We start from the raw sequence: 13,228 nt of genomic DNA, 5'->3' as shown, positions 1-13,228 counted from the left end.
AGCTCACTTTGTCAGTTATCAGAAGCTTGTGAAGAGCTGGCTTAAGGCCTGGCTTCTTCAATTCTTCTCCCTTCGAGACTGAAAAGAGCAGTAAAATCGAGAAGCACACTGAGAGTCCAGTCTAAGCTTCTGTGGTGAGCTGAGGGCACTTTACAAACAGAGACAACTGCCACGACCGCAGAAGAGCAGGAAGAAATTGGTGCTCTCTCCACAGTAGGGTGTCTATAGCTAACCATAGTATAATACATATTTAAAAACAAGGAGGCCAGAGACATGCATCAGCCATTCAGAGCAGTTGCTATTCTTTTAGAGGACCCAGGTTTAGCTCCCAGCACACACATAGTAGCATCAAGCCATTGGTGACTCCTTTCAGAGGATCTGACACCCCCTCTCTTGACCTCTATAAGCTCCAGTCACGCACATGGTGTACATACATCTATGCAGGCAAAACACTCATATGCATATTAATAAATAAATCTTTAAAAAACAAAAGTAACTGGGGCTGGAGAGATAGCTTAGGGGTTAAGAGCACCGACTGCTCTTCCAGAGGTCCTGAGTTCAAGTCCCAGCAACCACATGGTGGCTTACAGCCATCTGTTAATTGAATCTGATGCCCTCTTCTGGTGTGTTTGAGGACAGCTACAGTGTACTCATATACATGAAGTAAATAAATCTTTAAAAAAAAAAAAAAAAGTAACTACAAGAGCTGGGAATGATGGCACACAGCTATAAACCAAGCTTTGAGGAGTCAGAGGGATGAGGATCAGAAGTTCAATGTCAGCCTGGGCTATATAGGGCATTCCAGGCCTACATAGTGAGACCCTGTCTCAAAAGGCAAAACAACTTGAGAGACTTTGATTTCACCACAAAGAAATAATAATGTGTGAGGTGAAAGTGTGACCAATGATTTTACCAACGTGTAACGTACACATCTATCACTCTCTACTGCATTAGCACACAGGTTTAGAATGTGTCAGTAAGGCCAAAACAAGAAGCAGAGCTGATGGACAGCTGCAGCTAGGAGCGACTCCTCATGTCTCTGCCCCAGAGGGGCAGACACTTCTGTGTTTTAAAACACACAGCTAAGGGACTGTGCAGGAAATGGACCTCCATGTTGGCTCTATGTGTTGTGGCCTCAGATTCTGTTCTCTATGTTGGGGTAACCTTTGTATTCCTGCCACTCTTAGCATCTGTTAGCCCATCACCCCCTCCCTTTTTTTTTTTTTTGGTTTTTCAAGACAAGGTTTCTCTGTGTAGCCCTGGCTGTCCTGGAACTCACTCTGTAGAGCAGGCTGGCCTCGAACTCAGAAATCTGCCTACTTCTGCCTCCCAAGTGCTGGGATTAAAGGTGTGCGCCACCACCGCCTGGCTTCTCTGGAGCTTTCTAATGTTAGAAAGGGGCTCTGTTCTCAGCTAAGAAGGAGCAGAGCTTGTAGTGTCCCTGAGAGTAAGGTGTGTGAATGAGTTGTGAAGCTGCTCTGGCTGGACCTTCCAGGGACTGGCCTTACTTCTTACAGCAGCGATGTGTGGTTGTAGTGGCCCAGAAGCCCAGGATGGAGAGGAGGAAGGGCGTGGTGATCAACAAGGTGATTATCTTGAACAGAGCCATAAAGAAGGCATCGGCCAGACAGTTGTTGAAGTCAGGCGTGTGTGAGGAAAAGGAGACAATGGGGCCAAAGCCCAGGCCGATATCAAACAAGACCCGGATCCCTGCTTGGCACCACATGGTTAAGTCAGAGATGCTTGCCACCTAAAAAGGAGAAGACAGGTACAACAGGGACATCAAGATTTGGGAAAGGACAACTCTAAGAGAGAAGAGAAAGGAGGAGGTACAGGAGACAACAAACAGCAGGCAGCTGTGCTAGTCCCAGAGCTCAGAGAAGCGAGGAAGAACCTCACCTTGACGATCAGCAGGTGTTTAAGTCCATATTCTGTGTCGCTCATTGTCAGAGTCCGGATGAGGAAGCAGATGATGATGAAATAGGGAACCAGCATCAAGACACACAGGACCTGTGTGGAGAGGGCAAGCACATCAGCTGCTTGTCAAGAGACTCAGCTTTGTAGGGCTAAGGGGTTGAAGGAGGACTCAGAAGAGTTATCAGCCAGGCAAGAAGCTTTTGGAGATAACTGGCCAGGAGGGAGAATGGAGGTCGTAGCACTTAAGACTGACAAGGGCCAAGTGCAGCTCACCTTCCCAATGGACTTGATCCCATTGACCATGAAAGCACAAATGAGACACCAGGCCAGAAAGAGAAATATGCCCAGGCTGAAGGACGGTTGCCCTCCATCCTCAATTCTGTCTGAGGCTTTCAAGGTCTGCCGGTACCAAAAGTATGTGTAGGATGTTGCCTGTTCACATTCAGGATCTGGGGGAACATGGCTTTGGACAGGCCTGCTAGATGCGGCAACCCCCCATTTCCCTGCCTCCCTCCTGTCTTTCTCTTCATGCCCCTCCTTGCTCTTTCCTCCTCTTCCCAAGCTCCTTCATTTCTCCACTTCTTTTTCCTCACCAAAGTTACTGGAATTCCTTTGTAAGGGACACTGGTCCCATGGGACAACAAAGTAGAATATGTGGCTCATGTAGAAGAGGATCCAGGAATTGTACACATTCAGGTAGGTGTTTCTGATGAAGCACACCTGCAGACCAGGGGAGAGGGGTCTGGGAAGGAAGACCAGGGGCAGGGAGAGAGAAGGGGCTGACAAAGGATGGAGGGGCTAAAGGAGCATGGTCCACACCAGGACAGTCATGGGATTTTCTCCATAGAGGAGGGAGACGAGCAGCTGTGGGGCAGGCCTGTGAAGCCTGGGGTTTCTCACCATAACCATGCTGTATCCCACTCCACCAAACCAGGGGCTCAGGTTCTTCCACAGGTTCACACTGCCCTGCTGTGCCCTCTGACCAATGGCCATCTCCAGGAAGAGGAGAGGAATCCCAATGCCCAACAGCATTAAGATGTACGCTATAAAGAAGCTGCCTGCGGAGAGAAGGCAGAAGGGTTCTGAGAGCCTTGGGTTCATAATGCCTGTACTTCTTTATGCACCTAGGAAGACTGCTCACCAACGGCAGCCTCCCTCAAGCCACAGGCTTGAGGCTTGACTGCCCCACATCCATCACTGGCCAACCTCCTTACTTCTAGGAGTCTCAGATGCCTGGTCCCCTTTCCCCACCAACAGTCTGCCTGGCCAACCCACTGAGTTATGCTCAAAGCCCTGCACCTCCACTTCCCCTGACCCTGGGCACTCAGACACTTGTTTTCTATCCTGCTCTAGCATCTCAGAGACATCAGCATTGGAAGCCAGGACCAGTTTCACTCCTGGTGTCCTTTTTGGGTCCATGTGTCCTGGTTCCCAGACTTACAGTTTCCTTTATGAACCCAGTATGAGACAAAGCACAAGAGTCCAGATGGCATCATCAAGTAGCCCATGATGGCCAGGATGTACTCAGTCTTGCTGGACCAGAATGGCCGGGGAGGGAAGTTCTTACTGTCTTCCGTATTCATCCTGTTCACCAACTGTGAGGATTCCTGTTTCACGGTCATCACCACTGGTAATTCTGTGATACTGGGCTTGGATTGTAAGGCAATTCTTGCCTGAGCCTCCAAAGCAAGGATCTCCCAAGCCTGAGCCTTTGCCATCCGGGTCTCTGAAACTTGGTCCTGTACAATGTAGGCTGATTGAGACCAGGTCACTAAATCACTTTCCCATGCCCCAAAGTTTGAATCCGTATCAGAAAGTTTTGTATCCATGGATGTATTCTTTTCCACACAGGACTCTGAAGCCGGACATACATCCGATGGAGAAGCTCTCGGTTTGGTAAAGGAATGTGCATCTTCACCTTCCTTAGTGGACCTTAAAATCAAAAGTCATGATTTCAGGTGAAATCTAATAAGGAAATTATCCTCAGGTTTACTAAAGGACGCACTGAGATTCAAACTATCTTAAAGGAGAATACCATTTCTACACATTCCACTTACTGGCATTCAAAACACATACACCATAGACATCATATACATACCATATATGTAAGTACCATACTTATACCACACAAGTATGTGCCATGCATATCACATAAAGATATCATGTACCACACACACATGTACCACATTTACATATACTACACACAGGCACCACATGTATCACACACACACACACACACACACACACACACAGCATATACACTACCCAGGCATGATATGTATCATCACCTTCACATGCACCACAAATACATACCAACACATATACACATGTACCACATACCACACTCATACCACACTGATAAATATCATATACACAAGCACCACATACATGTCTACCACATATACACATATAGCACCTACATACACCATAGACATGAATGACTTAGTGCACCCACACATACACATGTATCACATGTACACATATGCATCATACCCATCCACAACACACTTGCCACATACAGAGAATTCATACCACCCACATGTTTCTTCCATGATGCTTTTACTCCTTCAGGATGTTTTAGCACAAGGGACAGGGGTCTGGGTAGCTAAAGTTAATAGGCAGGAAGGTGGGAACTGCATTAAGAATTTCTGGAAACAGAGATAGATGCCCTCCGGAGTTCACGAGCTTCTACTACCAATCTCAGTTGTCAAGCTGCTAGGGCAGGAGGACTGCCATAACAGAAAGAGGCAGGATAAGAAGCAGGGAGGGAGGGGGAGAAGGGCAGAGAGAGAGAGAGAGAGAGAGAGAGAGAGAGAGAGAGAGAGAGAGGAAGAAGGAAGAGGAGGAGGAGGAAGAAGAGGAGGAGGAAGAGGAGAAAGAGGAGGAAGAAGAAGAGGAAGAAGAAGAAGAAGAAGAAGAAGAAGAAGAAGAAGAAGAAGAAGAAGAAGAAGAAGAAGAAGAAGAAGAAGAAGAAGAAGAAGAAGAGTGTATAAGTGAGAGAGGGAGAGAGAGGAAAGAAAGAGGAGGAGTATATGTGTGTGAGTGTATGAGAGAGGGGGGAGGGAGGAGAGAAGGAGGGAGTGTGTGTGAGAGAAAGGTGTGTGTGTGTGTGAGAGAGAGAGAGACAGAGAGAATATCAATATCAGTCTGGCTCTTTTTGCAGTGGGATTTTGTTTGCTGTTTTGAGAAGGGACTTACTATACAGCCCAGGCTGGCCTGGAGCTCAGGATGATCCTGCCTCTGCCACTCAAAGAAAGGCTTAGAAAACCCTACTTTACCTCACAAGGTTTCCATTTGCCAGCACTCCACCTCAGCTCAGACTTGCTCCTGTTTCAGACAGCAGCTGCCCCCCATCCCTCTCCATCTACCCACTTTGCTCTTCTTCATGGTCTTCTGGATTCCTGATTCTCCGTCGTCTCTGCCTCCTGATCTACCCCCAGTCCCCACCCAACTTCCCAGCCAGAGGATGGTCCAGCACCTCGACATTTTGACCTTTGTTTGCTCTTCAAATGTTCCACAGGACAGAGGGCAAGGAGTGTACTGAAAAGGAAAAAAAAGAAAGATTTGTGAGAGAGACAAAGAAGGGAGAGAATGACGGACTTGAATAGGAATTACTGAGCTGGAGATGCTCAGCTGGTAAAAGGCTTGCCACACAACCCCAGGATGTGAGTCCAATTCTAGATGCACATGAAGGCTGGCCATGGTGGCATGCATGTAATCCCAGGACTAGACATAGGGAGAGATAAGCCAGCCTTGCCTAACTGGCCAGCTCTATGCCAATGGAAACACTGTCTCATGAGACAGGGTGGACAACTGAGGAAACACATAGGAGGTGATCCTCTGGCCTACACACACGCACGCACACATGCATAAACACACACGCATGAACTCACACACACACACATATAAAATCATCTACGGTTGCTAATACAAGATGGCCAAAAGTTTGACAAAGGTAGAATACCTGGACAGTAGTACTACAAGATAACCCCCAAGCTAGAACACTGTGCTCTGCTACACTAAGCAACCCAACCAGTGAGGTTGTGCTCTCTTGACTCGACACACAAAAACCACAACACCAAAAATAAAGAACCAGAATGTAGCTGTGAGGGAAATCAGATAACCCCCAAGTTAGGAATGTTTTTATAAAACAGCTGGTTTATACAACTGTTTCAAACGATGAAGCAGGGCTGACGGGATGACTCAGTAGGCAAAGGTGTGTGATGCCAGTTCTGAGGACCTGAGTTCAATCCCTAAGATTCACATGGTGGAAGGAGAGAACTGACTCTTGTGAATTGTCCCCTGATCTTCATATTTTGCTGTGGCATATGTATGTATGTATGTATGTATGTATGTATGTATGTATGTATGTATGTGTAATCTTTTTCTTTGTAGCAGTCTGTCTTGATTTTTTTTTTTAAGATCAGGCTTCCCATTGTAGCTCAGAATTGCCTGAGTGGTGAGCTGCCCTAAAACTTGTAGCAATCCTACTGCCTCAGCCACCTAAGGCCTGGGATTACAGGACTGGACCGCCAAACCTGACTAGTAATGTTCTATTTCTTGACTGGATTAGAGTTGTACCGTACTACTACTGTTTGAATGTGGATTTGAGAGCCCAAATCTTTTAAATTCAGACTCCATTTTAGAGAACCTGATCTAAGTTTGAACTAAGGTAAACTAACAAGCTGGTGCCTAACATTAGTTTCCAAGTTACCCCCCAACAAAACCCAAGCCTAGCTGCAGTCTCTAGACTAATCCCTAACAAGACTAGTGTCTCCAGGTCACACCCTCAGGCCAGCAGCTTCAGGTTACTCCCCCAACAAACCTGCACGTCCAGGTTATAAGCCCACTCTCTGTCTAACAACCACCAATGCAGAGGGGAGTAGAAATTAAATTTATGATATGACTCCCAGCACCAGCCAATTATGTTAAAGGCCACAGTGGATGCTTGCACACTTATCATCACCCCTGCCCCCCACCTGCACCCCTCTCCCGTTTGCTGCTTACTATAAAGCCTTGCCCTGATAGATAATTTGGGGTTCCCCTACCACCAAAACCATTCTGTGTGATGGTGGTGCGGGGTGGTGCACTGCCCCCCCACCCTCTACTCACCCCCCACCTCCACCTTGAGCTAGCCCGAATAGAATAAAGATCCTGTTGGGATTTATATCAGATTGGCATTAACCCTTCCCTGGAACTACAAATTGTCCCCAAAGGACTCCTTTGTTAGAAGTGTGGACTCCATGAGGAGAATCTAAGAGGTGGAAGAACCTTTAGGAGATGGCAGCTGGTGCAAAGTAATTGGTCAAGGGGCTGGAAAGATGCACACATACTAAAATTGGCACAATTCAGAAAAGATTAGCATGGCCGCTGGCAAGGATGACATGCAAATTCGTGAAGTGCTTCATTTAAAAAAAAAAAAAAAGCACTGACTGCTCTTCCAGAGGTCCTGAGATCAATTCCCAGCAACCACATGGTGGCTCACAACCATCTGTAGTGGGATCCGATGCCCTCTTCTGGTGTGTCTGAAGACAGCTGTAGTGTATATAAAATAAATAAATGAATCTTTAAAAAAAAAAAAAGTAATTAGGTCAAGGGCTAGAGGTATATATCAGGGCAATAAATCTTGCCCAGCAAGTCCAAGGCTCAGGTTTGACTCCCAGAAATGCAAGAACAAATATTATGTCTCTGAAACCATTACCTTCAGAAAAAATTAATCCTCATGTCACATGGATCGCTGATCTCTAACTAGTTCTGTAGCCAAGGATAACCTTGAACTGATTCTCCTGCCTGCACTTCCTGTGTGCTGTCCTTACACATCTGTACAACCACACCTGTGAGCATTACCATGTAATGCTGAGTAAGCCTGACTACTGAGTCTTTCTGGATTTGTTTTACTATGTGACTTCTTCCTCTTCCTCTTCCTCCTGCTCCCATCTTGATGTCATCCAGATTGCAAGCCTCACGAGAGCAATACAGATGTTGACATCATACTGTTAAATCCTCAATACTAAGTACAGGCTAAGTAGACCTCTTTTCTTTACTTAGTCCAGGGCTTTGGATATTTTGTTATAGTAATAGAATATGGGTTAATGTATACAGATGGGTGGTTTATAATTATTCATTTAAAGCTGTTCTGTTCTTATGGGCACATATTCTATTTTTACAATTTAAAATATTAAAGACAAAATATGTTTTAAATGAGATAAAATAGTTGGTACAAATATCCATAAGAAAATGGTGTCAAAAGACTGAAAGGGAACTGTGCATAGTGGGTCATGCCTGTAATCCCAACACACAGGAAGCTGAAGGAGAAAGGTCGATGTGAATTCCAGCCCAGTGTGAGCTCCAAAGTGAGACCCTTCCTCAGAATTAATGTAAGAATCAGAAAAGGGCTGGGGAAGATTGTTTCCTTGGCGCTCTGGCAGAGGGCCTGAGCTCAGTGCCCAGCACCCACACTAACTGGCACATCATGCCTGGAACTCTAGTTCCAAAGGATCATACACCCTCTCCTGGCCTCCAGAAATACACATGCACATAAAAATATGCTTAAAAATAACAAGCAAACAAGACTAAAATCACAAAAAGCAGTTGAGTCTAATATTATCAACACAAAAGTAAAAATCATACATTCTTTTTTAAAAGTATCTATTGTAGGCCTGGTATCGTGGCTTTTAATCTCAGCCCTCAGGATGCAGAGGCAGGCAGGTCTCTGAGTTCAAGACCTAGAGTGAGATTTTTGCTTTTTTTAAAAGCCCAGTTATGTGAATATGTTTTAGTTTTAATCCTAGGTGTGGATATGGGGCTGTTTCAGTTTGTCCACAGCCATTAACTAGAATTATCTCATGCTCTAGGAGGAGTATGATTTTTTTGCCAGCTGCAGAGATTTTACATTTGGAATTCTGGGGACTCTGAAGAGGGAATAAATGCCAGAGCCCTATTCGGGGTGTGGGGGAGGCTCTGAAGAAGGAGGAGGAAGAAGGAGAGGAGGAGGACGAAGAGGAGGAAGAGGAAAAAGAGGAGGAGGCTGCTTCCCACACTGCAGCTGAAGGTAGAGGTACAAGAATCTAATAAAGTAGCCAAAAAAATGACAACAAAGACCAGCCTGGCCCACAGAGCAGCCCAGGACAGCCAGGACTTTTACACAGAGAAATTTGGTCTCAAAAAACAATAAAACAAAAACAAACAAACAAAAAATCAGAACTCCAGGTAAGCCACCCACCCTAGAACCTTCGTCCACTTCCTCAGTAACGCCCCCCCAACCCTATTCCCAATTCTTCCTCCCTCTTCATCACTGTTTTCCAGTCCCCAACTCAGGCAGTGACCCCCTGCTCAACCACAGGCTACACCAGCCAGAAGACTAGTCAAAACAATAACTAAAGAACAAAACACCCATGCAACAATATAAACTCAGAAATCAGCACCTGAAGCACAAGAAAAAAACCAACTTAATGAAAGGAAATTAATATATCCCTTAAAGAAATTGAGGAAAACTAGGTGGTATAGTGGCACAAACCTTTGGGCCCAGCACTTAGGAGTCAGAGGCAGGCAGATCTCTGAGTTTGAGGCCAGCCTGATCGACAGAGATAGTTCCAACACAACCAAGGCTACACAGAGAAACCTTGTCTTGAAAAAATTTGTGGAAAGGACAAACAAAAAAATGGAGGAAATGAAAGAAAGAGAGAGTGCCACGCACACTCGTCTACTCTAGTCACATCCAAAATATCGGTGGGTAAAATCCTGATTAAGGATAAGAGGCAATGAGGATCCAAAAGGAGTTCTGTGCCTCCTGAATATTCAGACAGTCACTGGTATCTCCTTACTCAGACGTGTTCCAGAATAGTCTTTCCAATCATCAACACGCCCTCATAATTAGGCATAAAGGTACCCCAAGAAATGATTCGTAAATGGCTAAGATTGGGCATTGTTTCCTGGCCAGCACAATGTTTCCAACTATCCTAGTTTAATACCAAGCTGTCCATAGCTTGGAATTTCTCTCAAGGAATCTGCCTTGCCAGAGCTAGCAACAGAGGTCAAGCACATTCCTTAGGGCAATAGATAGTTCACAATAGTTAGAACTGCTTTCCATACTAGAGAGTAATCGAAGGGCTTCCACTCAAGGACATTAGCTAGAAGTGTTAGGTCAGAACCTCTTAGTCATTGCCTCCAGCAGAACCAGAGAATTAGTATAGGAATACCAAATTAGCCCCAGCAGGGATGGGCACCATTGCTCTTCTGCCCACTTCACAACTGGATACGTGATCTTGGTCAGTAAGATCACTGACCTGCCTACGTGACTCTTGTCATCTGCCCTGCTTTCTGTATGCTACTTAAGCCTGCTTTTCACTTGGTGCAGGAGGACTCAACTCGCATGCAGGACTTGCACTAGCGCTCAGACTAGAACGAGAACTTAGATGGGCTAGGACTCAGATTCATGCAATCTGCAGTGCCCTGGGCCAAGAGCACTTGGGCCCGGGGGATGCAGCACCAGTTCAGAAGAGATAGCTGCTGCTTTAGACCCAGTATGTTTTAGATGGCCTCAGATGTACCTTAACTGCTGAGCTGCCAGATTTACCATCTCTCTTTTGCAATGACTGTAAAAGTCTGATGCCATTTTTAAGAAATACATTCAGATCCTGTACTTCATGTGTCATCTCTGCCATCATTTCTTCGCCTACACCTTGTCGACCTGACTAGGACCCCGTTTCTCCCGAGGGTTGACGGAGGCCCAGATCAGCCGGCCTGCGGCAAGAGAGTGAGTGAGAGAGAGAGAGAGAGAGAGAGAGAGAGAGAGAGAGAGAAAGCAAGCAAGCCAAGAAGAATCAGATGGTTGAAGGAAACAAAACTGTTCAAGGCACAAAAATGAAAGGGAAGCAATACAGAAAGCACGAACTGGGGGAGCTCTGGAAGTGAGCGATCTGGGGAAGAGAACAGGAACAACAGACACAGCATCACTATAGGATACACGAGATGGAAGAGAGAACTTCGGGCATTGCCAATGTGATAGATACATTCGTCAAATAAAATGTTAAATCTAAAAAATCCCTGACACAGACCTGTAGCTTCTCTTTTGGCTTTCTTTTCCCCACCCTTTATCCCCCCAGTCTCACCCCCATCACAAGATAGGAGAGAAGGGGAGAGGGGAGATAGAGGTCTCTGGATCAATTTATTTCCTGTTTCTTGAGCACAGCTAATAATAAACCACAACCAACCTCCCACCCTCTGAAATGCTCCCAGAATTCCAACATCACACAATCACAGAGTTTATCTGCAGCTGGCAAAACCATGCTTCTGCTAGAGCACAGGGCTAATCACAGTCAGCCGACGCAAGGCAGCCCTGCATCTCCACACCTGCAATTACAAGGAGAACGTATGCTATAGCATTTGTGGTGGGTTTTTTTTTTTTTTAAAGAACCAAAAATCCAGAATTCTCACTATACAAAACACCCAGGAAATCTGGAACACTATGAAAAGACTGAAAAGAAGGAGAAGGGGGAGGGGAAGAAGAATCATCCCAACTCAAAGGCCCAGAAAATATTTTCAACAAAATCATAGGGGAAATTTTTCCTAACGTAAGTAGGGAAGGTGATGTCTATAAAGGTACAAGAAGCATACGGAACACCATATAGACTGTGTTGGAGTGATGTTTTTGTACATTGTGTGAAGATGTGTCTCTTTTGTTCCTTGCTTGCCTACGGCACCTTCTGACTAGTCAAAATAAAAAACCTATGGCCTATGGTAGACTAGAAGGGGGGACATCTGGCTGATTGAGGGACTCTAAGAAAGAGCCAGGCATGGAAAGGTTTATCACCCAGACTCAGAGGAGAGGTTACTAAGAAGTCATGTGGCAGACATAGAATAATATAAATGGGTTAATATAAGGTAAGGGCTGGTTGGGGAGCAAGCTAAAGCCATAAGCATCATAAATAATTAAGTCTCTGTATATTATTCATGAACTGGAGAGGGCTTAGAAAAGCACAAGTGGTTACAAGATTATCAGAAAAGAAAGCCACCTTGGCACACAATAATCAAAACACTAAACATATAGAACAAAGAAAGAATATTAAAAGCTGCAAGGGAAAAAGAGCAGGTAATATATAAAGGCAGACCTGTCAGAATTACACCTGGCTTCTCTATGGAGACTCTATAAGCCAGAGGGCCAGGAGAGATGTCCAGCAGACCACAAATGCTGGCCCAGATGACTATACCCAACAAAACTTTCAGTCACCATAGATAAAGAAAACAAGACATTTCATGACAAAGTCAAATTTAAACACTATCTATCTACACATCCAGCCCTACAGAAGGTCCTAGAAGGAAAACTCCAACTAAAAGAGATTAACTACATCCACGAAAAGACAGGAAATGGCCTCACACCTGCAAGGCAAAAAGGAAACACACACACTACCACCACCAACACCGACAAGAAATAAGGACTTATTCAATCATTGGTCATTGATATTTCTCAATATCAATGAATTCAATTCCCAATAAAAAGACACAGATCACAGATGTGAAAACAGAATTCATCCTTCTGCTGCATACAAGAAACACACACACACCCTCAGGATCAAAGAGACACCACTTCAGAGTGAAAGGTTGGAAAAAGATTATCCAAGCAAATGAGCCTAAGAGACAAGCTGGGGTAGCCATCCTAACATCTAACAAGATATACGCCAAACCAAAGTTAAGCAAAAGAAACAGGGAAGGCGCGTCCCTCAAAAGGGAAATCATCAAGATGATGCTTCGACTCTTAGCACCTATGCCCCATGTTTGTAAAAGAAACACTGCCACAGCATAGTCTATACACTCATCCTCACACAAAGATACTGGAAGACTTCAATACCCAATGGGCAGGTCACCCACCCACAAACTAAACCGAAATAGTGGAACTAACAGACATTATGAACCAAATAGACCTAACAGATGTACATAAAACATTTCACCCAAACACAAAAGAAGAGACACTTTCCTAGCACCTCACAGAACATTCTCCAAAACTGGTCATATAGTAAGTAGGTCACAAAGCAAGTACCAAAAGATGCAAGAAAACTGAAATAACCCCCTGCATCCTATCAGACCATCATGGACTAAAACTGGACTTCAGCAACAACAGAAACAACAGAAAGCCTAAGAACTAATGGAAACTGAACAACTCTCTACTGAATGAAAACTGGGTCAAAGAAAGAAAGAAATTAAAGACTTCCTACAGTTCAATGAAAATGAATATGCAGCATACCCAAACTTATGGGACACAATGAAAGCAGTGCTAAGAGGAAAATTCAGATCACTAAGTGCCTACATTATAAAG

At 44.9% G+C, this 13,228-nt stretch overlaps 1 protein-coding gene and 1 non-coding gene across 4 annotated transcripts in view; one reads left to right on the top strand and one right to left on the bottom strand.

The window, feature by feature from the left end:
* Slc6a16 (solute carrier family 6 member 16) overlaps window positions 1-13,228 on the bottom strand; it is a 28,272-nt gene that overhangs the window by 10,721 nt on the left and 4,323 nt on the right. For all 3 annotated transcript variants that reach the window (XM_031386574.1, XM_031386576.1, XM_031386575.1), the window contains 7 exons: window positions 5,396-5,457; window positions 3,359-3,849; window positions 2,818-2,975; window positions 2,511-2,637; window positions 2,191-2,366; window positions 1,900-2,010; window positions 1,509-1,750 (listed from right to left, as the gene is read on the bottom strand). In XM_031386574.1, the coding sequence (XP_031242434.1) occupies window positions 1,509-1,750; window positions 1,900-2,010; window positions 2,191-2,366; window positions 2,511-2,637; window positions 2,818-2,975; window positions 3,359-3,849; window positions 5,396-5,403 (1,313 nt within the window). In that variant the 5' untranslated portion in view covers window positions 5,404-5,457. The remainder of the gene's footprint in view (window positions 1-1,508; window positions 1,751-1,899; window positions 2,011-2,190; window positions 2,367-2,510; window positions 2,638-2,817; window positions 2,976-3,358; window positions 3,850-5,395; window positions 5,458-13,228) is intronic.
* LOC116104239 lies at window positions 7,228-7,331 on the top strand. Its single transcript, XR_004123761.1, has one exon. It is a non-coding gene; the product is annotated as a U6 spliceosomal RNA (small nuclear RNA).

The sequence above is a fragment of the Mastomys coucha genome, unplaced genomic scaffold (assembly GCF_008632895.1).
Source record: "Mastomys coucha isolate ucsf_1 unplaced genomic scaffold, UCSF_Mcou_1 pScaffold21, whole genome shotgun sequence".
Lineage (NCBI taxonomy): Eukaryota > Metazoa > Chordata > Mammalia > Rodentia > Muridae > Mastomys > Mastomys coucha.
Note: the sequence above shows the minus strand (reverse complement) of the source record. Positions and strands in the feature narration are given on the sequence as shown.